This window comes from Montipora foliosa, chromosome 10, assembly GCF_036669935.1.
Source record: "Montipora foliosa isolate CH-2021 chromosome 10, ASM3666993v2, whole genome shotgun sequence".
Taxonomy (NCBI): Eukaryota; Metazoa; Cnidaria; class Anthozoa; order Scleractinia; family Acroporidae; genus Montipora; species Montipora foliosa.
The window spans coordinates 10,782,626-10,810,227 of NC_090878.1; the positions used below are offsets into that span (position 1 = coordinate 10,782,626).

The 27,602-nt window shown below is 39.0% G+C and overlaps 3 protein-coding genes across 3 annotated transcripts in view; all 3 read left to right on the forward strand.

Moving 5' to 3' along the window:
- Positions 1-10,475, forward strand: part of LOC137973593 (adhesion G protein-coupled receptor L4-like) — a 41,424-nt gene extending 30,949 nt beyond the window's left edge. Inside the window, exons 24-28 of the mRNA XM_068820436.1 lie at positions 867-908; positions 1,850-2,008; positions 3,951-4,062; positions 6,425-6,546; positions 7,019-10,475. Of these exons, the coding sequence (XP_068676537.1) occupies positions 867-908; positions 1,850-2,008; positions 3,951-4,062; positions 6,425-6,546; positions 7,019-7,162 (579 nt within the window). The 3' untranslated portion in view covers positions 7,163-10,475. The remainder of the gene's footprint in view (positions 1-866; positions 909-1,849; positions 2,009-3,950; positions 4,063-6,424; positions 6,547-7,018) is intronic.
- Positions 10,476-23,410: 12,935 nt separating this feature from the next.
- LOC137972514 (secreted acidic protein 2-like) lies at positions 23,411-25,534 on the forward strand. The gene is made up of 2 exons (XM_068819268.1): positions 23,411-23,477; positions 24,987-25,534. Exons 1-2 carry the CDS (start codon positions 23,411-23,413, stop codon positions 25,532-25,534), a joined length of 615 nt encoding a protein of 204 aa, XP_068675369.1.
- A 59-nt stretch (positions 25,535-25,593) lies between these two features.
- On the forward strand, positions 25,594-27,270 carry LOC137972516 (uncharacterized). The gene has a single exon (XM_068819269.1). It carries the CDS (start codon positions 25,594-25,596, stop codon positions 27,268-27,270), a length of 1,677 nt encoding a protein of 558 aa, XP_068675370.1.
- The last annotated feature ends 332 nt before the right edge of the window (positions 27,271-27,602 follow it).

Sequence of the window (27,602 nt, forward strand, 5' to 3'; positions counted from 1 at the left end):
TCCTTATATTTATTCCACAGAGCCTCCAGATGATGTCTTTTGTTTAGGACTGAATTTTAATATATCAACATTGGTCTATTGGCTAGCTCAATGTTGTACCCAATTCAAACCCTTTGGGAATAAAACGTTTTGTTTCAGGTATTTCCATATCGTTTTAATGTGAATGCTGCATTATAATACAAATACAATACACAAAGAATCTTAACCCCAGGAGATATGAATTGCGTACAACATTGAGTTAGTCGATTTGGTCTATTGTTTGTCTTCCTGGAAAACTTGGTCTTAAAATAGATACTTTTCTTACGATGATGGGAACAAACCTGATCTTACTCGCGGGCAAATTAATGGACTCTCGGTCAATGTCAATAATAATTATGATGACAATGATGCTGATAAAAATGACGGTGATGACGATGTCGATGACGATGATGATGATGACGACGATGACGATGACGATGACGATGACGAGGACGATGACGATGACGACGACGATGATGACGGCGATAGTGATGACGGTGACGAGAATGACGACGACGATCACGATCACGATCACGATCACGACGATGATGACAACGGTGACAATGACGTCGATACTGATTATGATGTCAGTCACTGTCTTGCGGTGTACTAAATACTCTTGACGTTACTTAGCTTTGCATGCAATGTATCATTTTTCTTCTTCGAAACTGCCAGCTAGTGTGACTTTTGCACTGGAAAAACCTGTACAGGTTTTGGGAAACTGGGGCGTGGTGGAGTGTAATTCCGATTCTATCTTGAGAAATGTTTTGAGTTACCCTTATGGGTAAACCATTGCACGGTGTCATTTGAGCTTCATTTCTCTAATTTGTGGTTCAATTTTTGCGCAGGGATTACTTATATTTCTATTCCACTGCATTGGGGATGAAAAGGTATGAAAAATTTAGTATCCTCATTAGTTTCATCGAGAGAATAGAGTATAGAGTTTGACAGTCTTTGGTTGTTATAGGTTGAGCAAACCTCCAAGTATGAACTCAACCATTTGAACTCATGCAAACAGCAATCGCTGGTGAGGTCGAAGTGTGCAATTCGCTTTTTTCACCAATCCCATAATTCATTTCATTTTGAGGGGGTATTTGCATTGAAACAATAGATATTCAGTTCACCGAAGCATGATACAGTCCCAAGAATTGTTTTTATGTAAAAAAGACATTATTATTATTATTATTATTATTATTATCATTATTATTATTATTATTATTTATTATTTATCATTGCATTATGAGATAGTGAAAATAGCCAATGCAACTGAAAGGCAAAACATACATTTAGCAAACGGTTAGGAATCATCAACCGCGTTCCCAGGGCTTTTCCCTCATAACGAGGTTGAGGAATCATGGCGATAAATAATATGATGGAGTTCAAGCAACGACAACGGTCACGACAACAAACGCCACAAAGAAAGGATATTATTGGCTAATAAAGAAAAATACTCGTGCTGCACGTGCGGCACGCATTTCTGTGCATTTCGTTGCCGTACTCTTGAAAACAGCAACGTGAAATCACCAAAGACGCGAGCTTACAGCTACCAACCATTCATTTTTCATCTTTACTTTAAAACCGTTGGTATCCATCCAGTTAGACGATAGTTCGCTCGTATTGTTCAAGGTGAGCAAGATGGAATAATCGCGAAATACTTGCGATGGCGCCAAGTTATGTTTTGGAGTGACACTTTCTTGCCGTTGTCCCTCCTTAAAACCCCTAACAGTTATTTAAAATAAAATTTTGCACAAATGAGCGTTACTCGTGAGCGCGGTGTATTTAACGTATTAACCTGCGTACTGAAGTCTGGCTTTTCTTTCACTGTTTTCAGGTGCGCGAAGAATATTTGCGGTTAATCCGCTGCCAGTCGCGATCAGATGCTTACGCTGTAGCTCGTCCGTGGTGGAGTAAGTCCGACTCTATCAGCCGATCGAGAGCGTCGGAGAAGATTCGACGGAGCACTTTACAGTCAAACTTAGAAACGCCAAAGGTATTGACCGCTTCCCTGAAGTACTGCTCTGTAGCATGCAGCGAAGAAAGGCCTCAGTGCAACTGAAGGTTCTCTTCTTTTGTGCGCAAGAAACAACTGGCAAAACGAAACAATAAAAAAACCGAGGTCTCAAGCGTTTGTCCTGATCATGTGTAGCTATGGTTCCTGTTCTCAGAAACTCTACGAAGGATTTCTTTAAACCTGTTTCTAGAATGGGAAAATAGATACTTGGACTAGGCAGGATTCGAAACTACGACCTCCTTACAGGCCCACCTTCAACCGACAGACTTTTCGACCGTTTGTTTGTTTTTGTTATGGAAATTCGCATTGCTTATCGTAGCGATCTGATTGGATAAATTTCAGCTTTGACGGGATTTTCATACTTGAAAATTGTTCTACGGCACGCAATGCCTTTAGGGTAATCGTAGGACTTTAACCCCAGTCCTTTCAGAACCTAGATAAACGACCCAGCTCCCACGGTTCTAGTAGCTCAATGAGTAGAGCATCCGACCTGTGTTACTGAGGTCGTAGCTTCTATTCCTGCTTAGGACTCTGGTTTTTCCGCCACCCCCACCCCCATGCTGTGCAATCAGCCATTTTCTGGCTCTCTGCCATTTTATCTAAGTTTTTCTTATTTTGTTGGGAAAAGGGGAAGAGTGCTCGACTCCGGATCGAGTGGTCCGGATCGAGTGGTCCGGGTTCGGGTCCTGGCTGGGGAAGCTGTGTTGTGTTCTTGGGCAAGGCACTTTACTCTAACGGTGCCTCTCTCCACCCAGGTGTATAAATGGGTGCCGGCGAAATGCTGGGGGTAACCCTGCGATGGACTAGCATCCCATCCAGGGGGAAGTAGAAATACTCCTAGACGCTTCATGCTAATGAAACCGGACATAAGTGCCGGCCTGATGGGCCTTCTGGCTCGTAAGCAGAGACTTTTAAAGTAAAGAATCCAAAGTGCTATAATTACGGGAAATGGTTGCGATTGGAAATGAACAATTTTAGGTACATACACGCATATCATATATTCCTAGCAGTCAGAAGACTAACAGGATTTTAAGACGCATTTACCATTATAAAAAATGACTCGTAAACAATACAAATGAACAAATTAATGTACCAATACTTAAATGACATTATTATTCCACTATTACATCATTTTACCATATTTGGTCAAGAGAACGCTCAAAATATGAGACGGTAATACACTGTAGTGTCCTGGTTTGACCAGTTTAGAACAGAGCAAATACGGACGGAACGGCAGTTTTTCAATCAAAGAAATTGTTTTCAACACGATACAAAGCCTGAGAATTTAGCTTGCCATCGCTTGTCACTTGTCATTTCGTTTATACAATGGAATAAAGGACATTTGGCTGCCTTTCTGTGCTGCTTACTATCTTCCATAAGCGCCCTGAAGGACAGATGATGCATTTTTTTTTAGAAACACTCTTACCAAATAAAATTGAATCAAAATGACACCTTTTTGTAGTGGAATAATAAATCTCTTATTCGATGGTTTAACATATAATACTCGCGGACATTTTGCTCATTGCTGGTATTTTTCCTCGCCCCTGCGGGGCTCGGGAAAATACTAGGAAACTCGCAAAATATCCGCGCGTACTATATGTAAAACCATCGAATACGATGTATGTACTTACAAAATAAAGTTTTCATCGCCACAAAAAATTGCTCAAGAATTAGTAATGCATTCCTTTGGAAGTCAGGGGTAGTCTCAGCGTTCACAGCAGAAATTTGGAGACTATTGCAGCTTTAAAGAATTGGGCTGTCAATGCACACAATTTGTCAACAAGTAACTGTGTGATACTCTTAAGTCGAGAACATTGTTTTGTCTCAAAATAATTTTGCGCAACAAAGCCTGTAAAATTGCTCATTTGCTTTGCGCATGTCATTACAAAATCTTAACATCTGCATTGCTTGATGGTTTCAGAACTCAGCGAACAGTACACTGGAACAGAGAGTTACGTTACTGCCTGGCGCAGAGTATATTGCAATGCGGCAATCCTTAAACCAGCCGGTCAGGAAGATGAGTGGAATAACAGGTACGAAGCTGGTGTTTTTAAATCTGCTTTTTGAGGAAGAAGAACAAAAATTAACGTCGATCTTTACTTTAATTAAAAGCAAAGCAGAAAAAAAACCAAACGGCAGAGGTAATAACTTATAGTTAACTGTTTGTTTGAACTGAACGTGCTGCCGACATCAGTCAAGACATAGTTTATAGGAGAACGCATTTTATTGGGTCACACAGCCTCGTTTCTAAAACGAGTTCTACTTACAGCGAGTTGTTCTCTTGGACATCGCTTTAAGACGTAATTGAAAATATATGAATTGCGTTTTTACCATCAACTTCTTACTTGAATGCTAAGATCTATAACGTACGTGGAAATGAGCAATTGCAGGCGCGTATTTGAAATCATGACAATTATTGACGAATAAATTAAATTTGAACCGGTAAAACGAGTTAGTAAACTTGTTTTGGCGCTTGCGCGTGCGTTCAGCTACGTAACTGCTGCGTTTGGGCGAGCCCGCTGTGTAGTGATTTCCCGCGAAATAAGACGAAGTGATGTCAATACATCACGTGGGGTGTGACGTTCTTCGCACATGCTCGATGGAAAATCAAACAGTTGCTCACAGTGGTTTCTCTCTCGTTAAGCGTAAGAGAAACTCACTGCTCGCAGGGTACTATTTGTGAGACGTTTTCGCCATTGTTCTTTCCACCAACATACGTAAGAGAAACCCACTACTCGCAGGGTACTATTTGTGAGGATAGATCTCAAATTGTAAAAACCCCTTGGAAAAAGCTTTCCTTGGTAATTTTTGTTAGCTTGCAAAATAGAGGAGAAAGGTTACAGTTGAAGGAGAGAAGCGAGTTCCCATTGTTGAGGTCTGTCCTCTGTGGTATTCTTTGATTGCACTCACGTGATAAGACAGCCATATTGGCGCCAAAAACAATAGAAAAATGTAGCTCAAGTTTTGCGTAATAATAAAGTCACATTCCCAAAAGACGTTTGTTCTTTCCACCAACATACATAAGAGAAACCCACTGCTCGCAGGATACTATTTGTGAGGATAGACCTCAAATTGTAAAAACCTGTCGGAAAAAGCTTTCCTTGGTAATTTTTGTGAGCTTGCAAATTAGAGAAGAAAGGTTACTGTTGAAGGAGAGAAGCGATTCTTGCGCTTATCTGGACAATTGAAGCAATTGTCTCGTTTTTTATTTTATTTTTATTTTATTTTATAAATTTTTATTAAAACACGACTTACAGTACAATGCTTACTTGCACAACTTACAATACAATCTTATTAATTATTGCTATAAAGGTATAAATTTATAATATTCGGAGCAAGTATTTTCAGATTATAAAACAATCACAAATTGACTGTACAAAACACATGCTATACAAACGATTCGGTTTCTTAACAAATAGACTGGAATTACTTAGGAAACGGGTATTAACCACTGGAAGAAGATGGGTGGGTGATTTAGGCTAAAAAAAAATTGGATAACACTGAATAGCGCAATTGATTTCGCTATTACTTATCTACTGGGTAGCAATTTATCCGACGGATAGCGCTATCCATCGTTTGAACTACTGGGGCCTAAACAATTCACGTGGCTCCAACGGGATTCGAACCCAGGACCTCCGCGGCGATGCCGATGCAACGCTCTACCAACTGAGATATGAAGTCACTCAGTTGGGAGCAGGTCAATTTGCTGCGTTCATGTGTTGAAAAATATTTCACTAGTGAGCTACTCGTGAAATATTTTCCAACACTCTAAAAGTAATTTTGCATCTCCAAGCGGCCATGTAATATGCTATTTGTTATACAAACACCAATGAAATACTGAATCATTTCACGAAAGGCATCGAAAGACGAGATTTTCATATGTAACCATAGCAACAGTGATCTTTTCACGTGTGAAAATAACATGTTATCTTCACGTGTGAAGATATCATGTTTTCGCGCGAAAGCTCACTTGGTATTTCATTGGTGTTTGTACGACAAATTTCTATATGTTACAGTTGTTCCTGGGGACGTCACTTTATTTTTGGATTTCATTATGTGGACTTATGCAGTAATAGAGGGCGGTGGGGTGGGGGGGAGATGTCGCTGTACTAAGTCTTTGTTCAAAAAACAAGAACTATTAAGTCAACCTCTAAAGCGTAAAAGGCAACTTGTTTGTTCAGTCTGTAAAATTGTGGAAATTCATTGCACCCTAAGAAGGATAAAGGTGTCTTTCTAGTGTCATAACACTTCAAATGTCGCAGTGCGGTACATCGAAGAACGTTTTTTCGAATAGGGAAGGGGTTTATGCAACAGGAAGAGTCAGTCATAAGGGAATAGGGAAGGGTGGGTGGCTTAATTTACCCTTAATGCTAAATTGGTGTAATTTTCTTTCAGAGGATGACAGTCAACAATGCGATGAAGACAGGCATATTGAATCTCAACCGAGTTCACAGTTAGCTGAGAGTTTAGTCGACACTTCAAACAGCATTGAAAGTGAAGCAGTTGAATGTAGGGAGGTGAGACGTGGTATCATTTTATAAATCTAATCTATTCATTTACCTGTCAATCCTCTCATCCATCCATTCGACCATCCGTCCAAACCTCCGTCCGTCCATCCATCGTATCACCAGAGTTAGTTTGTTCACGAGCCTCTTTACCAACAAGCAAATTATACTATGCAAGATTAACTATCCATAAGGATTGTGATTACTTGATGTTAAGTAATACGTACAGTATATTAAAAAGGTAAAATTCCTAATATGAAGTCTTATGCTTCAAACCGTTTTAATTAACAAATGATGTGACTCAAAGACAAACTGTTCCAAGGTACTGCACCTCTATGGCAAAAACACTTTTTTTCAAAGTTTTGTTTTTAGAAATCGAAGGTTGAAGATTGATGTTCTAGTCTCGCAAATTTAATAGCCCCATAACCTTTTGGCTTTCGCCTGAACTTATTTATTCAGTAAATACCATCTTTTTTTCTTGTAGAATTCAGAGGAAAATGCGTCGAACGCAGAACCAGTTGAGACCGGTTTCACTTGCTCTTGTGAGCGGTCATCGTTGTTGAATCTCCCGGATGTAATACAGAAGGAATGCGAAGATGACGCTTCTTCAAACGACATCGCGTTATGATGACAACTTTCAACTCATAACAAAATGACACTGGTGAATGAAAAGTTTCGCTAGTTCGGTAAAATATTTGAAGGAGAGAAAGAGATGCCAAAAATTGAAAGTGTAGAATCTTGTCAAATGTACCACTGATCCACTCTGGTTTGCTGAGTGAGTTCGCAAGTGGGTGGCAACGAGATTATTGGAGTCCTTGTTGTAACACTGTGTCCTGGAATACTGCTAGCTTTTTTTTATAGTCAGATGCACGCTGCATTTTGAAAAATACCACAAAGGAAACATCTTAATTACAACGTGCGTGTACTTAGAGAAACACTTCAGTGGCATTTTTGGACACAATTGACGTTTAAGTTGACGAGAATGGTAAGGGGACACTTAGTTGACGCTTATCGATCGATGTTATCTGATTAGATGAATTTTTGGACATGCCTTTTTCGATGCAGATCCTATTTCTTTTCCCTTGTAACTCGTGCTGGCCACAGTTGTTCACAGGCAAGATAACTTTATCCAGTGGATAAGTCACTATCCATAGTCAGGAGCTCATGAGTAGGAGCTTGTCTCTCTCGTACACGTCCTTATGAGTCAACTTTTGCGCGTATCTTTCTATTTTTAGAACGCCACGAGTTCCTCTGCTCTGTACGCACTGTTTTAAAAGGCCAATCAGAGTTAAGTCATTGTCTAACGAAGACAAATAAAGCCGTAAAACTGTATTTAAATCGTGCAAATTAATGTAAATTTATGTAAATGCGAGTCTCCTGCTCAAGGGTTCGTTCTAAAAATAGAAAGATACGCGCAAAGATCTACTGCATATGGGGCTCCTAGTAATGAGCTCCTGCCATAGTATAGGCAGGGTATGGAGTTCCCAGTGTTGAGGTCTGTCCTCTGTGGTATTCTCTGATTGCACTCACGTGACAAGACAGCCATATTGGCGCCAAAACAATAGAAAAATGTAGCTCAAGTTTTGCGTAATAATAGTGTCAAATTCCCAAAAGACGTTTTCGCCATTGTTCTTTTCACCAACATGGCCGCCGTGCAATCAAATCGACGTCAGCTGTAATAATCAAAGAATATCATGGTCGGGAGGGTAAACATGCAGAGGTTGACCAAGTGTAAGGGAGTGAGTGTTCTATTGTTGACTCTCCATGGGCATTGTCCCTTAAGGACGGTGCCTACTATTGTTATGGCGCACACGTTCTGTGCATCTCCAGATACTCGGATTTCCTATCGGTAGTGCTTACTAATGCAGGGATATTTTTGCGCGGTTTAAATTTATGCGGAGAAAGCAGAACTTAGCAAATGCTCTTGGTACCCAAAAAGAAAATTGGGGGTAACCATGCATTTTTCAGAGATAATGAAGCTTTAATTTGGAAAGGAACTCCATACATTGCTTTGTATTTTAAAGCTTTTTACTAATATTGTTGATTAATTATCTTTGAAAAATGCGTGGTTACCCCCAATTTTATGCTTTTCCCGCATATCCATACAACCGCGCAAAAATACCTTTGAATTAGTAGGCACCGTGCTTAATGTATAAATAAAATATACCGCATGTTGAACTTTGCACACTGTGTACTCGCCTTTACTTAAGCCGAGTTCACATCAGGCCTTGATTATGATCGAATTATAATCCAATTAAGTTTGGAACGTGTTCACATCAACTAATTACAGTAGGTGATTATAATTGAATTGTAATTACTTCAAACAACCTCAAGGGGGTTCTTTGAAGTACTTACAGTGCGTAATTGAACAGAATGCCGAATAGGTGGTTTGCAGGTTATCTCTAGAGATACAGATAACAATGCAGTGGTGTACTATTGTTGGTGGACGAACAAAAGGAGTTAATGAGAGAACTTTGGTTTTCGTCCAGCAACATGGCGACGATGACGTAACGTGAAAACCACCTGTACGAGGTGGTATGAGCAGACTAAACTTCTAATCGCTTTATGGAGCAAAAATTTGGATTTGTCTTCTTCTGTTCTCAGAAGCTATCTGTGGGTATTCTTCTCGCCTCAAGCATGGTGATGATAATCGTGGCAGTCACGCGATACTAGTTCCATGTTCCATTTTGTCTCACACTGCGAGGTTACCCTGCCTATTGTATTTAAATTTTCACAGATGTGAAAAGAAGAAAACTGAATGGAGTATGATTGCCTGAATTATACTTTAGTTGATCATAATCAACGTTGAGTGTGAGCACGGCTTTAGATGTGCCAGCTCAGGGTGTGCATATTCATGTTTACTTTGATAAGGACAGAAATCTCCGCACAGGTTGATAGCTGTCTGATAGTGATTTATGCACTGGATAAGCTTGGTTGTCATTAGCGACGCCAACACAAAGCGCAAGCATAAACGCAAACATAAGAGATTGGTGTCGAGTGAAAACGAACCATCACGCAAAGCACAAGCACACTTCGCGAAGGCAAAGATTCACTAGTTCCATGTTCTCTCTTACAACGCGGCGCTGCGAGTGGAATCCTGGAACGGGTCTTTTTCATTGGACGAACATTACAGCTTGCGTTACGTCCCGTTTTCACATAACGCAAGCGAACGCAAGCAGAAGCGCAAGCACAAGGAAAAGGAAATAATTTTAATCCTTGTCCTTGTGCTTGCGCTTATGCTTGCGTCAACCCCGTTTTCACGTTTCACGTTTTCACGTTTTCACGTTTTTAAGCGCACTTGTGCTTGCGTCGCTAATGACAACCACGCTATAAGGAACAATGTATACAATTTATAAGTAGATTAATTTTGCGGCTCCTAGTATTAAGCGCGATGGCCTCGTGGTTAGAGTGCTCGACTACGGATCGAGTGGTCTGGGTTCGGGTCCTGGCTGGGGGACATTGTATTGTGTTCTTTACCCTCACGGTGCCTCTCTCCACCCAGGTGTATAAATGGATACCGGCGAAATGCTGGGGGTAACCCTGCGATGAACTAGCATCCCATCCAGGGGGAAGTAGAAATACTCCTAGTCGCTTCATGCTAATGAAACCGGAGATAAGTGCCGGCCTGATGGGCCTTCTGGCTCGAAAACAGAGACTTTACTTTACTTTACTTACTTTTCCTAGTATTAAGATAACTGTAAATACCTATTCTGGGTATTGCTGTAAAGCAAATATGATCAAAACTTTTGCCTGTCTTAAATTTGTCAAATATGTTCAAATTGTAAAAAGAAATATTCTTTATTTAATAAGCTTGTAAGATGAAAGTAACTTAAGGTGTCGACTTTTTTTACAGTCGTAAATTCAAATATGGCCGTAGAAAAATTGTTAAAAACAGCTCTGGAGCAAAAAAAAGAAATTAAAACGTTTCATCAGTTGTTTGAGTTGTTGAATCTGTTTCCTTCGTTAACATACAATATTTATCAAATAGATTTTAAGATTCGTATTGATAATAATTCGTATTACTTTTGTATCCTTTAATTTGCAAAGGCACCCAACGAAAATTATTCCCAAAATGCACAATAATAGGCAAAAAACATGCAAGAAAACGCTAAAAAAACATTGAGTTTGAATTTTTAAATTTTGCTGGGAAAAAAAGGTGTTCCGCACTCCCAGCCTGATAGTGAGGAAAATCTCCAGCCAGCCGACGCTGTGTTACTGTTTCCCAGCCAGCAAAGAACCTCATGAATCTAAACCGCTCGCCAAACCAGTCAAAACTGGGTTTTTTTTTCTCAACATGCGATAAATGGAACCGGCGATAATCTTCTCGTGAACGAGTTCTCCTCCAGTCTGCCCCAGTTTCTGTTCTCATCCAGCCATGGATTGAAATGCTAAAAATATTTAAAAATAACTTGCTAGCCAAGTGAATTTCCACTGCGGAACAGATATTTGATCATATTTTGCAGAACATCTTCGTTGCGTGCCCCTGAATTTAATACACTTGACGACGGCCGTCAGAAATTTCCCGCCATATTTTCAGTCAATCAAGAGAAACGTGAGAACAAATTGTGATTGGCTGCTGCACGCTCTCCCGTGCTTAGCGCCAGATGCATGCATTTGTTTACGTTTTGATTGGTCAACTAAATGCAAAGAAACCGTGCCTATGTCGTTGTCCTAATCCACCAGGAATTGAACTCGATTCTTCTGAAAAATGTATCTTTTGTTTCGGTAGAATCACACGGAATCATCGTCCATGTTTATTTACCACGGCAAAAGATTGCATTTGCATAACACTAGAGCACGGTTTCAATGAATTAATTAAGCGCTGTTTTTGGTCAAGAAAACCATCCTGGCTATTGTAAAGTGATGCTAAAATGGAACATTTCGCATGGCCTTGGCGCGAAAAAACGCGTGAAGACACAAATTGTACTAAATGTGCAAACTGTCGTCGTTTTGAATGAAAAGAAAGACAAAGAACTGTTCCCGTTGCCTAATATAGTGATGACCTTTGCAATAAAAGCTCTAGTAAAGGAGTGAAAGGCGTTTGCAAGGTAAGTTCAAATGGTTTTCTGGTTTGTTCACGAAGTTAGAAGTAATGTTCTACAGACAATTTTTTTTAGACGGGGTAATTTCTTCGTAAAACAACTATTGATCTTTTTATTTTGCCGCATTTAAATTAGTATGTTCGTTAAGCACGTAATCGTTGGTAGATTCATCGTATACGTACGTCATCGTCATCGTCATTTTAATCATCTTCGTCATCATCATCATCATTATCATTATCGTTCATCATCATCACTTCCACTTGCATACCGGCTATCACCATCGCTATCTCCTTCATCATCATCTTCATCGTCGTCATCGTCATCATCATCGTCATCATCGTCATCGTCATCGTCATCGTCATCATCATTATCGTCATCTTCATCATCATCATCGTCATCGTCATCGTCATCATCATCATCACCATCTTCATCTTCATCTTCATCATCATCTTCATCATCATCATCATCGTCATCATCATCATCATCATCGTCATCATCATTATCGTCATCTTCATCATCGTCATCGTCATCGTCATCATCATCATCATCACCATTATCGTCATCTTCATCATCATCATCGTCATCGTCATCGTCATCGTCATCATCATCATCATCACCATCTTCATCTTCATTTTCATCTTCATCATCATCATCATCATCTTTAGCGTCATCATCATCGTCATGTTTCTCTCTGCGTTGCCTGTCATCTCTGTTTTCAGTGTAACAAGCGTACGAAAGGCCAATAACAATTTTGCCCCCGGGATAATTGCAATTTGCGTTTTGTTGTCTCACTGTACAGGATCTTTTGCCTTCACATTTCCTCGAAATTCGACCAAATACCTCATCTTGCAAACACGCTTCAGGTATGAGCAGCGTCTCGCAAGAGTCACAGCTGCACGAGCAGTTCAAATATCTGGCTGATATCACTTGTATTCTATTTCTCCAAGAACATCGGATATGTCGCCAATTCATCCGACCACAAAAAGTAACGTTATGCAAAAGTTGTTCTGTGAATAAAAGATTAAGGTTCACATTGCAACCAAGTTAACAAATCAGACATAGTTTGATTTTACTCTGTTTGAATGTAGCCAGAGTAAATTAGATAAGAGTGTTCTTACGGCATAGGTGGGCTCCCTAGCACAGACACAAATGAGTCTATTTTTAGAATACCCGTTCCCGCGAAAATTAGTTGTCATGGCAAAAACAACATGGCAAAAGCAGTCACTCGTGATATGGCTTCTCCTGACTGGTTAAAGTGGCGGCCCTTTTCGCGTGTAAATTGTATCTAAAAATAAGTCCATTTGTGACTTTGCCGAGGCAACGCCGCAAATTGATATATAAACACTCTTATATAATTCACTCTTAATGTAGCTTAACACTTCAAAGACCTAAAGTTTCTACACTCCTGTCTAGTGTCTTCATCATGGTGATCAGAAGACATCGAAAGAGTCCTTTTATCTGCTTTATATCTTCCCTGATGGGGACACTAGATAGCAGTATGGAAACATTGGGTCTATTTTCAAATTTCATCAAACCAAACGAACATCAAACTCTAACTGATTGTTCTGCAAAATTGAATCAAGAGTATGTTATACAGCAGCGCAAATTATAGTGGTAGAATTAAGGTGAACTCGAATTTATTTTCGGTAGAAATAGGGTCATTTCTGACCAGAACTAGGGTCATTTTGCGTTTTCTAGTGATCAATTAATAGATTATAATAGATAGATTATAAGTCTATAGATAGATTATAAATTAATAGATTATAAATAAGAGGAAAACGGGCGCGCGAGATCACCTTACACGAGAAGACGAGACACGTGACGTGGAGAAAAGCTTAACCAATCAAAACGGGGGATTTTCGCGTGCGCTCGCGAGTTTTTCCTGTTCAGTGCATAGGTTCAATGTTGTATCCAATTCAAACCCTTTGGGAATAAAACGTTTTGTTCCAAGTATTTCCGGGAGATTTGAATTGGACACAACATTGAGTTAGCCGATTAGGTCTTTTGCTGGTGAAAATATGAGAGTACTCATACGTAAGTGTAAAACCAGGGAAAGGGGTCTGTAAGGTATGCGAGGTATCTTGAATCTGCTATAATCTTACCATGAGATGAATTCCTATCATAACTGCAACCAGTGGTCTTGTTCATTGTCGAAGAAATGGGTTCAGCTTTGGAGAAAATTAAAAGGAGTTTTAATTAAACGGTTACCAACGTGTCAAAGAGAACCTCCACTCCTCCAAAAGAGTCGCTTCAAACCGGAGGAAATAATGACTGCAATCAAATTTATTTTTAAAAACACTGTGTCAGGATAACAGGAAGTCTTCAATGACTTTTGCACTTTCAGTTTTTTCGGGAGCCGCCATTTTGAATAATTGTGACGTGTCCGGTTGCCATTAGGGAGCTTTAGCAACGACGACGGGAACGGCAACGAGAACGTCATGTAAAAACATAAATTCACGTTATTGCGATCACTTCGCGACTATTCCAAGCCTTTTAATATGACAAAGGTGTTTCAGTCCCTCAGGAATGACACCGTTTCGAGCGGCGCTTAATTTAGGGGAGAAGAATGAAAATTTATCTCCAGGTGCTGACGTTCTCCATAACACTTCAAACTTGGTAATTTCACGTTGTTGCTTTGCTGACGACGGCAAAGAAATGGACAAAAATGAAAAACGCACGTGCAGGGCGTGCAAAGCTATTGTTTTTGCCCACTAAATATGCAAATTTGTGACGTTCTCGTTGCCGTCGCCGTTGTCGTTGCTAAAGCTCCCTATTATTCCGACACACAGGACTTTAAAGCAGGTCATCACTTCTTTCCATCCCTCAAACTGACATTTCCCTTTTTATTCAACTTATACGACCTACAGTCTACTTTAGACTTCGAATCTACTTCAACGAAACAAAGATTTTAAACAAGCTGAGAAGATTCACAATAGGCGAGGCAACGGTCAGTAGATACTATAAGAACTCCGGTCGAAGATGTCATTGGTCAACTTATTCATGATGTTATTGGTCGACTGTCAGTTGAGCCTAGATGTAATTGGCTGGAAAGACTAAACAGTGATTTGTGCGTTTTGATCCATCTATAGGTCTGTACGTGTATCGTAGAATACGTTGGGCAGTACTGTGATAGAGTAAATCAGTGTGTTGTTTGTCTGTTGATGTCGTCGAATAGTCGTTGTAGGGTGTGGGAAGTTGTAGGCATCGGTTTATTGGTTAGTAAATCAGCTTTCCAGTTCGATCCATTGGTACAGTATACAAACGTTGGCCGTGTAGCACTTATATTTTAAACAGAGTTAACTGAGGAGGAGATCGAGGATGATTGCTAATTCCATAATTTGCAGACTCGTACCTTGTACCCCTCGGCTTTAAATCAGGCACATTCTTTTCGCAAATAAACTTGTTTGATTTCCTTAACAGTAAAACATCCTACCTTGGGAACACGCTAGGGATACATGACACTCCGTTGCCTTCTCTAGTGTAAGATCCGGAGGGACAAAGACTGCGTCATTTGCTGCCTTAAAATACAAAATCAAAGACTTGTGCCTGGTGTGTTCACAACAACTAAACCACTGAGTTGCAAAGGTGGTCATCAGAGCAAATTTGAATCCGCATCGTTTGGGTGAGCAAATCTGGAACGTCTATAGACTACTCCACCTCTTAAATAAACGGACAATAAGATTATATACACGTTTTTCACAAACTTACCGGCCTGAGCTGTTGAAAGATATGCCCAGGAGAAACTATCAAGTGTTTAGACGCCTCGCAACGATCTCGAAACCCATACTTATTCAGTTGACACTTGCTCGAGGTACCGTAATTGTACGAGATGCAATTTCTGTTGTCGTTACAAGCCTCAACGCATTGCAGCCAATCTTTCACGAAAAAGGGCCGAAAGTAATTGTTTGGAAGTAAGCGATTTTGAAATGTAAAGTCACAGAAAGTTACTGACCAGATAGCTGACAAGGAGATGAAGGAAATTGCAATAGAATAGGTCATTTTGTGCGCTGCCGCTAGAAAACCGCCTGGGCTTGAAATTGACTTGAATTGTCGAGTTGGACAAGGGATTTGTTTTTCGAGCATTAGGATATTAAAGTAAAGTCCTTATTGCAAGTGTAGAGTAATCATCTGCCCCCATTTAAACTTTTCTAATGACGCGGAATTGGGAAGATTGTTCTTAAAGATGCAAAGTGTTTTATATTTTCATCCCGGTTTTATGGAAAAATGTGAATAGCGAGATTATCGATTTGAACTTCTTAAAAAACGTTTTTTTAAAAAGGGTGTTTCATTCTTTGTCGCGGAAAATGTATATTAAGAAAAAACTTGTGTCTTATTAAAGGCTGAAATTTGAATGTCGAAATTTATGTCGTGCTTATCTTATCTTTTGACTTAAGTTGATTACCAGCAGAATTTAAATTTCTCTTACCAAACGGAACTCTCTTTACAATTAATGAAATATACGAGCTGTTAAGGGGACAATCATCGCTTAGTTAATCCATGTATATTCAAAGACAAGGGAAAGAAACAGGTGAACTTCGCGGCTTTCGCTTTTCTATTTAGCAGGAGACTCGACTAAAGAGTAACAAAAACAACGTTTTACCTCACGTATGCAAACAGATAAGCGTATCAATGTAATAGAATGAATAGACAAATATAGGAGAAAAGAGAGTTCACACAACCGCAGTTGGCAATGGCTAGTCGAGGCGGGCAGTAATGTGGAAAAATATTAATGTTTCGTATAAATAATATCGATACACAATGATTACAAACACTAGAATATACATTCAAAGAAAGAAAACGAAAGCAAGATTACATATAATTTGATATATCACTCATGTACCATACTAGTAGTAATTTTGGATTATTGAAGTACGTTCGACAGTCGCTTTGGAAGCAAAGAAGTATAGGGAAAGAAACAATCTAAAAGAAACAAAAAGTCATGTTGTGCGAGATTGTCATTTGCGCATATGACGTATCAATGCACGAATGACGTAATTCAAGATGGCGCTGAAAATGCAGACGAACGAAGAAAACGAAAATTTGCTGGGGATCACCCTATGCACAGGATACCCAAGATTAGAAATTGTGTCCCAATGTCGAACGCAACCACGTATCATATTTTAAAGTGAAGAACAAGTTAAGGCCAGTTTATGCTGAATCTCTCACAAAAAAATCCGACTATTCACTAGAAAAAGTTAAAAACGATTTGTACAGCTATGCGTTAATTTCGAGCCTGGATTTTGCAATGATGTGTTCGAGGCTTTTCGAGGACGATAATTAAAGACGCTGTTTCCAAGCGTGTTGTCTTGTAGCAACCTCGACACCATAGTGAAGGACAAACCTGTTTGACTGTGTGAAGCGCAGCTTCTGTTTTACTTTCGAGAGCTAGCGTTATTTTTTTTATTCTGTTAAATTTATTTGTTAATCTGAGTAAATATTCGACAATTTTTCCTTGATTGTGCATTGGATGTGAGATGAGAAACATTGGGATCGGATGAATAGAATTGTATAATCGATCAGTCACATATCAGACAAATAAAAACGTTATAGTTTAAGTGAATTTTAATACGGAAACTCTAAACGTTTGGATACATGGAAATTATGTTGCCAGCTACAATTTTTTCAGAGCGGCAACTCTCGACGCTATCATGATAACCGAGATTCAGTTAGCCAATCACAATTAATGCCAGAAAGGAAATATACGAGATTGAAAAGTAATAAGTAATAAATTCGCTTCGCTTTCAGTGAATCCTTGTTGAATAATCGAAGTTCCTTGCTTGAAAAAGTTCTTTTTGCCGACGAAAGAACTTAAAACTAACTTTTCGTTTCTCAATAAGGAATGTGCTGCTTTTTGGCTTTGATGCAGCAAATTAGGCAGTTGTAACAGACATGGATAATTTTTTTCTTTTTTATGAAACTATACCGTTTATTCCGGTCTGATTTCTAAGCCACGAGAGAGGTTGATACGGTGATTTTAGCTTACAAAATTCGTTTTATCCCATTTCTTCAAAATATATTTTTTGTGTCAAGAAAAGACACTTGTTAGAATTTAATTGAATTGCTAATGATATGCTAATCTGCTTTGCCCACTTTGCTGCAAGTCAATCGAAGGAAAAATTCAAAATGTCGCTCTGAAAAGCTATTTTAAAAGTTTTAAATCCTTTCCAGTGAGCCTTTACCACGTTAACATCTCGTAGTTATACCACCTGTCGTTAACTGAACCACTGGTGGAGAAAAAATAGTCGAGCAAACTTCACAGGATTTTACTGAGGAAGGTGCGGCCATTTCATGTCATATGAAGGATCAATGTATGGGCCATGAAAGCTTGATAACTCACATAACTACTGGTAAGCTAAATATTAAACTGAATGATTTAAATGTTACCTTTAATTCAGCTCAGTTAAAATCGATTGTGATGCAGGTAGATTGTATATTTTGTAAGATTAAAAGCCGTTTAACTGTGCTTTTAATGTCCGGTAATAGCAGTCATTAAGCAACCGATTTTCATCAGTCAATATTTCAACGTTTCAATCACAGACTGAAAAGTAGAAAAGGTGATTCAGAACTTTTAAATTATCCAATAACACCTTGCAAAACCATTTCTTAGTGGTTTTCAATCAGTTTATGTCAGACTACAAAAATGTTTTAAAGGAAATATATTCAGTTGACATAAAATCACTTTCTCAGTAAGGGGAAAGAAATAAAATGTGGGATTTCATTTACAGCTTGAAATCCTTCACATTAGCAAGGCATTATTTCAAGTACATACTAAAATCAATTCATTCCCTAATGCACGATTAACTGTAGACAGAGCAAGATAGCAAGGGAATTAACTAATATAATGCAACCAATCTAATTTTGTTGTCAATTTTTTTTTGCAGCACGCTCTTGACTCAACACATGTGAGCTACAAGGAAGAAAAACTGCTAAAAATTACCAAGCAATGAAACGTTTGAGGACGGTAAGGAATTATGTTATGTTTTCAGATCAATAGCACAATCAAAACAATTTGTGTGTTCTCAGTGTTCTCAGTTTTGGTGACCTTTGGTAGACTCCAATTTACTTTACAATCGCTCCGCTCCTCTATTTAGTGTTCACAGTTCGTTACAAGCTTTTCGAAAGTTGATATTCGTGAATTTCTTTAGAATTCCAAGTCACTTCTAAATTAAAATACATTTCATGGAGATAATTTTCACAAACCACTTTTGGCTTGGACTTTTCATTTTCGACCTCAATCTAACGAAACAATTATTGAATTCTGGGCAAGGTAGAAACATTCCTCAAGTTTATTTTTTGTCATTATTGTATAAAGATTTGCAGGCTTCCGATCACTTCGTCTTAAAATTATATGTTACCAGCAGGTCTAAAGTACAGGTCACTTTTAACAGGTCCCTCGATATAGGTCATTGTTTACCTTATAGCGAAGATATCTGTTTACAAACATTGCTTTTGTTATTCAAATGTGCCAACCACTGGGACAAAAGACCCTTTGGTTCGACAGCAAGTGAGGCTCTGGTTGGCACATTAACGATATGCTGGCCATACTAAAGCAACCAAAAACTTTCAAATTGGCTAATCTTTGGCCTAAACATAATTTTTAGGCCTAGTGAGGCCCAAGTTTAGCATTGGTAAAGGTTAATTTTGTAACGAGTGACAAGTTAAAAGTGACCTGTACTTAGCCCTCCCGTTATGTTACCCATAATAACTTTTCATTTCTCCCCTATCTTCAGGCAGACCTCAGTGGCGAGCAAGAATTTGAAGATGGCAGGGATATTTGACTCTAGCTCTTTTTGTCTAACAAGAGGTAAGAGTTGATCGAATGCTTGGATACGCTTAGAGAGAGAGAAGCTAAATGGGTCCGGATTGAACAGGACCAGATGGGCTGAACTAGACGGGACGAATTTATTTGATGCCCTTTAAGCTGATGAAGTCAAAATTTCATGCTCATATTTTGTGGTTGCCAAAGACTACGATGATGAATTTATTTACGTTAAGTAAGAGGAGCTTAAAATTAATTAAGGGACGTTCTAGATGCTATTGTCGACGGACTTTAAAGATTTTTCGGATGGCACTATTTTGAATCTTTTCTCGTTGACATAAGTGTTTGTTCGGCGACGTGTTATAAAAATTCATAGAACTCTTTGAATTTAATCCTATCCCCAATTTTAAGTTATAATCGGTGAAATCTTCGATATTTAGAGTTGATAAAGTTTTGGGTGGTGTAGTAATAAAGAGCCCATACATCAGTCCTCTTTAAGGGGGATGGCACTTAACTACAGAAAGACAATGGTTGCTAAGGAAGCTTTTTAGTCAAAGACAAAAAAGGTTGCATGGATGGTTCTATGATCTAAATTTTTCAATGACAATCTGACATCACCTCAACCAAAAGGCGCATGCGCAACTAGTCTCAGTCTTCTGCCGTGCGTTTCAGTGAAAGACAGGTAAAAGCCCTCAGGAAACGAAAGGAAGAGGCAGTTTTTTCACCGTATGGGAACCGTCCCATTATTTTTCGTGAACTGTAGCATGGAATTTCTATTTGGACAAAAAAATTGAACTGGTATTTGGAAAAGTGTGTCAAATGAGGGCCTTATAATGTTTTTTAGAAATAATTTCATTTAAAATCCATGCTGCAGATTTTGTATTACAATGTTCTCATACTGTTCCGTTTAAAATTTGTGAAAAACATAGTTAACTCGCTGAGTTTTTAGATTATGGGGAATAGTTAACAACTATTCACCGAAGTGGAGGTGGCTAGCGGTGGATATTTACCGAGCCGCGAAGCGGCGAGGTAAATATCTAACGCTAGCCACCGACACTGAGGTGAATAGTTGTTTTAGTATATACTAAAACAGTGAGATAATATACACCACAAAAAATTAATTTGGATGTTTTCTTCACTTGTCACGGATGCAAATCGGGGCGCCATTTTTTCCTGAGTTGCTCGGAGGTAAATAGCACAGGATATCCGGAGTATGACGAGCCAATCAGCGCGCGAGTTTAACGCTATCCACTGTTTTAGTATATACTAAAAATAGATAGCCCACACCGTCACAAATTCAACTCTTGCCGTTTAATTTCGAAGTAAATATGAGTCTTCACAGATTCTCACCAGTAGATCGGAAATTACTCAAAAAATACTTGCAACAAAATCATCTATATAACATTTTAAAGGTCAAAGATTTTATTGTTCTGGCACACCTTAGAGGAGCAGTCGTGGCTCAGATGGCTAGTGCGCGGCTTTCGGAGCGAGAGGTCCCAGGTTCAATCCTCGGTGACTTCAACGTCTGTTTCGACTTTCCTCTGATCCGTGTAGCTACAGCTTTAAATCCCCTGAAAACGGAGCACTGACAGAGGGAGGGGGGTAAAGGGCGCATCGTCGGCTTCCATTGATACCAGCCTCGTAGCTGAAGGAACTACCGACGTTAAATAAAGTGACTTTACCTTTTACTTTACCTTTTACCTTTAACATGATATTTGGTTGGATCAAGACCCGACGAAAAAAACCAATCACAGAAACTATAAAGCATTTCGCCGAACATAAACAAACCTTAATAATGAGCCAAACGATGACTACTAAATTTAGAATGGATATACAATAGCCTACATAGCTAGTGGTATTTTAGGCGCGCGGAGTAAAGTTTTGGCGCGGAAGCCACGAGGAGAATGAGGAGGAGGACTTTGTGTTTCTCGCGGCTTCGCCACCCAAACTTTACTCCTATTTCCGACAATGTATTTTCTGTTTTGGTCACCTGATTTACCAAATATGGTTGTGAGTCGAGCCAGATAAAGGAATGTTAAATAGAACAAACTTGGCAAAAAAGAATAACTTTAGAGTTATAGGAACTCGAGAAATGGCTATTTCAAGAGGTCCATAGCAACAAATTGGAAGTTAAGAGCCACCCCCTTAAAGTTTACAATTTTAAAGCGACAGTTTTCAAAGATTATCTATTATTTCGGGCTCAAAGCTTCGGTATAAGATGTACTTTCAATATTTTGGGCTGGTTTTGTACCAGGCCGCAGTTGTTCAAAAGGTGGACAACGCTATCCACCGGATAAATCAATTGGATAGCGAAATTGGTTTTGCTATGACTTAGAGCGAGTTTCAATTGAGTGTCGTAAAACCAAAACCAAAGTTATGTCTTTGGCCAATCAAAAAGGACGGAGACAATCAGTAAACCAATCAAAACTCGAAGTAATTACACGTAGCCGACACAAAGCGTGGGAAAATGTGCACGCGCAAGCCACGATTGCTTTTGCTTTCACTTCTGATTGGTTGAAAAAATGGCGCGAGAACTTTGAACCAATAAGTGAGTGAAGTAAATGCAAAACCAAAGCAATTCGCTAATTACTTTCGACACTCAATTGAAAACCGCTCTATCCACTGGATAGTGATTTATCGCGGATAGCCATCGTTTGAACAATTGGGGCCTGATCATGATCGATATGAAAATGATGGCGATATTATGATGTGTCGAAAGCTGTAACCACACTTTTTCTTCAGGAGACCAAGTGAATGCCACCTTTGTCTTTATGTTGTCTATACTTATGGTACTTGCTAAATGATCTCAAAGGAAAACCTTGTTGATGACTCTTTTCAACTGAAAGTAAAAGAGATAACCATTTGTTTTATCTTTTTTCGAGGATGAAGAAGAAAGTTACACCAGATATCAAAATTAAACAAGATGGAACCACATGATGGCTGTGACAAGCAAAGGTTAGAATAATTTGTAAGGAAGCCTATTTAAGTAAAAGATTAAATAAGAAAAAGAAGAAATCAAGCAAGACAGGAAGATGATGATTGTTACAGAAGCAAGTAAAGGTAATTTAACAAGAAGAGAAACTATATTGTGCCGTATTAACCCATGGTGAAGCCACGGATTTTCACGCTTTTTTCAGGCTGAATAGACTTGAATTTAAAAAAGTTCTTTATTATTATTATTATTATTATTATTATTATTATTATTATTATTATTATTGTTATTCTTATTGTTATTATTATTATTATTATTATTATTATTATTATTTCACAGTCTAAGATGTTATACCGGTATGTTACACTGGGTAGAAAGTCACATCCCGTGACCTCAGATATCCAGTACCTTCCTCAAAATTCTCAACCTTCCCAGCAAACATGCTTTCTGCAGAGCTGAGAAATTCAATGCACAATCTAGTTGTTCTTGATACTTGACAAAGTCTTTGCTAACAGTATCCAACGCCAATCACGACTGAAATAACCTTCACACTTTTTTTTTGTGGTATAAATACTCAAGGGTGATAGCTGGCAATTATTATACGTCACCAAATTTTGTGAGCATTTGAGATACCAACGCGCAACCACAACTTCAGCACGCGTTTAAAATAACATGATACCCACATTTTCTGAGTGGATTGAGAGAGTTACATGATAGTTTTTTGTTTTTATTTTTGCCCAAAACGCACTTCAAGCGCCACTCTGGTCACAGCTTAGGGGTTGAACATGCTTCAATACCATGGGTTAATACTACACTATATTGTATTTCTTTTTAATTGTAATTTTTAAGTAAATTGGTCAGTGCAACCTTGGATATCACGAGCTGTGGGTGAAACGAATAAGATCAATAGTGTGATTCGATACAAGGCCTGAAGTGTGCGGTATGAAATTTACGTCTTGCGCTTTCAAATTGATTTACTTCACTAAAACACATGCGCATACGTACATGCAAGAGTACCTTACACGAAATATAACTGGACTGATGATGACGATACTTACGTAAGCGATGATGAAGACGACGATTACGATAATGATGATGACGACGATGATAATGATGATGATAATGATGAAAATGATGACAATGATGACAAAGACCTATGACAATGGCAATGACAATGACGATGACGATGACGATGATGATGATGATGTCGGCGATGATGCCAATGGCTACGACGACAACCCTATGATAACGAAGATGATGATGACTGTCTTAACGACGATGAGGAAAATGATGAAGACGAAATGAAGACAATGCCGACGATAATAATGATAACGATGATGACGTGATGACGACAACGATGATAATGATGATGATAATGACAATTGTAATGGTAGCAAAGCAAAGTCAGTGTTATGGGTTGCGATGTTCAGGCTTCTCTTGTCAAAAACGACGTTTAGGACGATAACGATGACGATGTCGACGATGACTACAATGACGACAAAGACAACTATGACGAAGACGACGACCACGGCCACGACGATGACGATGACCATTACAATGATAATGATTTGATGACGAAACTGACGACGACCACGACTACTTGGTATCTCCCTATTGCGCTGGAAAAATCGCAAGAAAGAGCTTCAAAAATGACAGAAAAGGGACTCAAAATTTAATAGTGTTCGAATCTTCAAAAAAGTGCACGGAATTTAGACATGGGGCTCAAACGTAGCCAAAAACCACTATACTTTCCATTTGAGATTTTTTATAAGTATCCTTTTTTTTTTTTAAAGAAACAATTGGCCTTGCGTTGTTTAGAAACATCAAAGAAAAATAACAATGATGTTTTTTTCGAAAAAAAAAAAACCTTTAATAATAAAGATTGACTTTGTTTGCCGACCCTAGCTCTTTTCAACCTTATGGTTTTTTGTGTTCAATTATCGACCAGAAAATAATTTTCCAGAAAACTGTTGCTCTACTGTAGCCCCAAATACGAAGAAATAGCTCAAATGGTGCCCAAAATGCGAAAAAGTGCTAACATTTTGCTTAAAATTTGAAAAAGTGCTAAAAGCGTACTCGAAATGTAAAGTAGTGCCTCAAAATTTAAAAATTGCTCGAGAATTACCCAGCGCAATCACAAGCCTGACGACAACAACAACGATGACGATGAGGTGAATATGATAATGATGCTGATAACAATGACGACGATGATGACATCGACATTGACGATTAAAATGATAATGATGATGATGATGATGATGACGATGATGATGATGATGATGACGATGATGATGACGACGACGCCGATAACATTGACGATAATGATGATCTCGGTGCTGAGTAGAGAACCAACCAACTCGTAAACCCACTTATGACGCCGAGTACGGGAATTGGTGGGAGGCGAGTGCTCTCGCCACTGTGCCATCCCTGCACCCAATGATGATGATGATTATTATCCTGACGGCAATGACATTGACGATAATGATGATGACGACGACAATGACATTGACGATAATGATGACAACGACGACAATTTCTTGATGATAATGATAACGGCGTTGGAGGTGATGATAGTGATGGCGATGATTATGATGACGATGATGACGACGACAATAACATGGACGATGATGATGATGATAATGATAACGGCTTGACGGTGATGATAATGATGACGATGATAATAATGATGATGACAACGACAATGACATTGACGATAAAGATGATGATGATGAAGATCACGACAATGACATTGATGATAATGATACCGGCCTTGACGGTGATGATAATGATGACGATGATGATGTTGACGATGGTGATAAAGACGACGAAGACAATGACATTGACGATATTGATGATGATAATGATAACGGCTTGACGGTGATGATAATGATGACGATGATAATAATGATGATGACAACGACAATGACATTGACGATAAAGATGATGATGATGAAGATCACGACAATGACATTGATGATAATGATAACGGCGTTGAAGGTGATGATAATGATGACGATGATGATGAACGATAATGATGGTGATGACAACGACAATGACATTGACCATAATGATGATGATGACGACGACGACAATGGCATTGAAGATAATGATAATGATAACGGCGTTGAAGGTGATGATAATGATGGCGATGATGATGACGACGATGCCGATAAAGACGACGACCACAATGACATTGACGATATTGATGATGATAATGATAACGGCGTTGAAGGTGATGATAATGATGACGATGATGATGAACGATAATGATGGTGATGACAACGACAATGACATTGAGCATAATGATGATGATAACGACGACGACAATGGCATTGAAGATAATGATAATGATAACGGCGTTGAAGGTGATGATAATGATGGCGATGATGATGACGACGATGCCGATAAAGACGACGACCACAATGACATTGACGATATTGATGATGATAATGATAACGGCGTTGAAGGTGATGATAATGATGACGATGATGATGAACGATGATGATGGTGATGACAACGACAATGACATTGACCATAATGATGATGCTGACGACGACGACAATGGCATTGAAGATAATGATGATGATAATGACAACGCCGTTGAGGTTGATGATAATGATGAGGATGATGATGATGATAATGATGTTGATGACAACGACGACAATGGCATTGACGGTAATGATAATGATAATGATAACGGTGTTGAAGGTGATGACGATGATGATGACGATGATGATGACGATGATGGCGATAAAGACGACGACGACGACAATGACATTGACGATAATGGCGATGATAATGACAACGCCGTTGAGGTTGATGATGATGATGATGATGACGACGACAATAACATTGACGATAATGATGATGATAATGACAACGCCGTTGAGGTTGATGATGATGATGATGATGACGACGACAATGACATTGACGATAATGGTCATGATAATGACAACGCCGTTGAGGTTGATGATGATGATGATGATGACGACGACAATGACATTGACGATAATGGTGATGATAATGACAACGCCGTTGAGGTTGATGATGATGATGATGATGACGACGACAATGACATTGACGATAATGGTGATGATAATGACAACGCCGTTGAGGTTGATGATGATGATGATGATGACGACGACAATGACATTGACGATAATGGTCATGATAATGACAACGCCGTTGAGGTTGATGATGATGATGATGATGACGACGACAATGACATTGACGATAATGGTGATGATAATGACAACGCCGTTGAGGTTGATGATGATGATGATGATGACGACGACAATGACATTGACGATAATGGTGATGATAATGACAACGCCGTTGAGGTTGATGATGATGATGATGATGATGACGACGACAATGACATTGACGATAATGATGATGATAATGATAACGGCGTTGAAGGTGATGATAATGATGGTGATGACAACGACAATGGCATTGACGATAATGATGATGATAATGATAATGGCGTTGAAGGTGATGATGATGATGACGACGACGACGACAATGAAATTGACAATAGTGATGATGGTAATGATAACGGCGTTGAAGGTGATGATAATGATGACGGTGATGATGACCACGATGGCGATGAAGACGACGACGACAATGACATTGACGATAATGATGATGATAATGATAACGGCGTTGAAGGTGATGATGATGATGACGACGACGACGACGACAATGAAATTGACGATAGTGATGATGATAATGATAACGGCGTTGAAGGTGATGATAATGATGGTGATGACAACGACAATGACATTGACGATAATGATGATGATGACGACGACGACAATGGCATTGACGATAATGATAATGATAATGATAACGGCGTTGAAGGTGATGATATTGATGACGATGATGATGACGACGATGGTGATGAAGACGACGACCACAAAGACATTGACGATAATGATGATGATAATGATAACGGCATTGAAGGTGATGATGATGACAGTAAAGGCATCGATGTTTCTTGACGTTGACTGATGAAAACGATGATGGTGAAAAAGACGACAATGACGACTACAACTATGACACTGTCAATTGCAACTGCAATGACATTGATAATCAATGACAGTGACTGTGCAACTGTATTTCGAGGTAACGAGCCCTCTTTTTGCACGTTTATTTATAATCATAACACATTTCGTGAATAATTTGCGTAGTACACCGAAGAGTCAAGATGTTTCCACTAAAGTTGTCCAAAGGCCACTCAATTGCATCAAAAAGCCTGCTTCCTCACGACTAGACGCACCCGAACGGTTCTACTTCATCAAGACTTAACTGATTAGAGTGTAATGTGAAATGC

What these genes read in the sequence shown, in the direction of transcription:
- LOC137972514 (XM_068819268.1), top strand. Translation starts at nt 23,411, where the DNA reads ATGACAAAGACCTATGACAATGGCAATGACAATGACGATGACGATGAC. An exon ending in CGATGATGATGATGATGTCG is followed by an intron (nt 23,478 to 24,986) that starts GCGATGATGCCA and finishes TTGACGATAAAG; the next exon opens with ATGATGATGATGAAGATCAC.
- LOC137972516 (XM_068819269.1), top strand. Translation starts at nt 25,594, where the DNA reads ATGGCATTGAAGATAATGATAATGATAACGGCGTTGAAGGTGATGATA.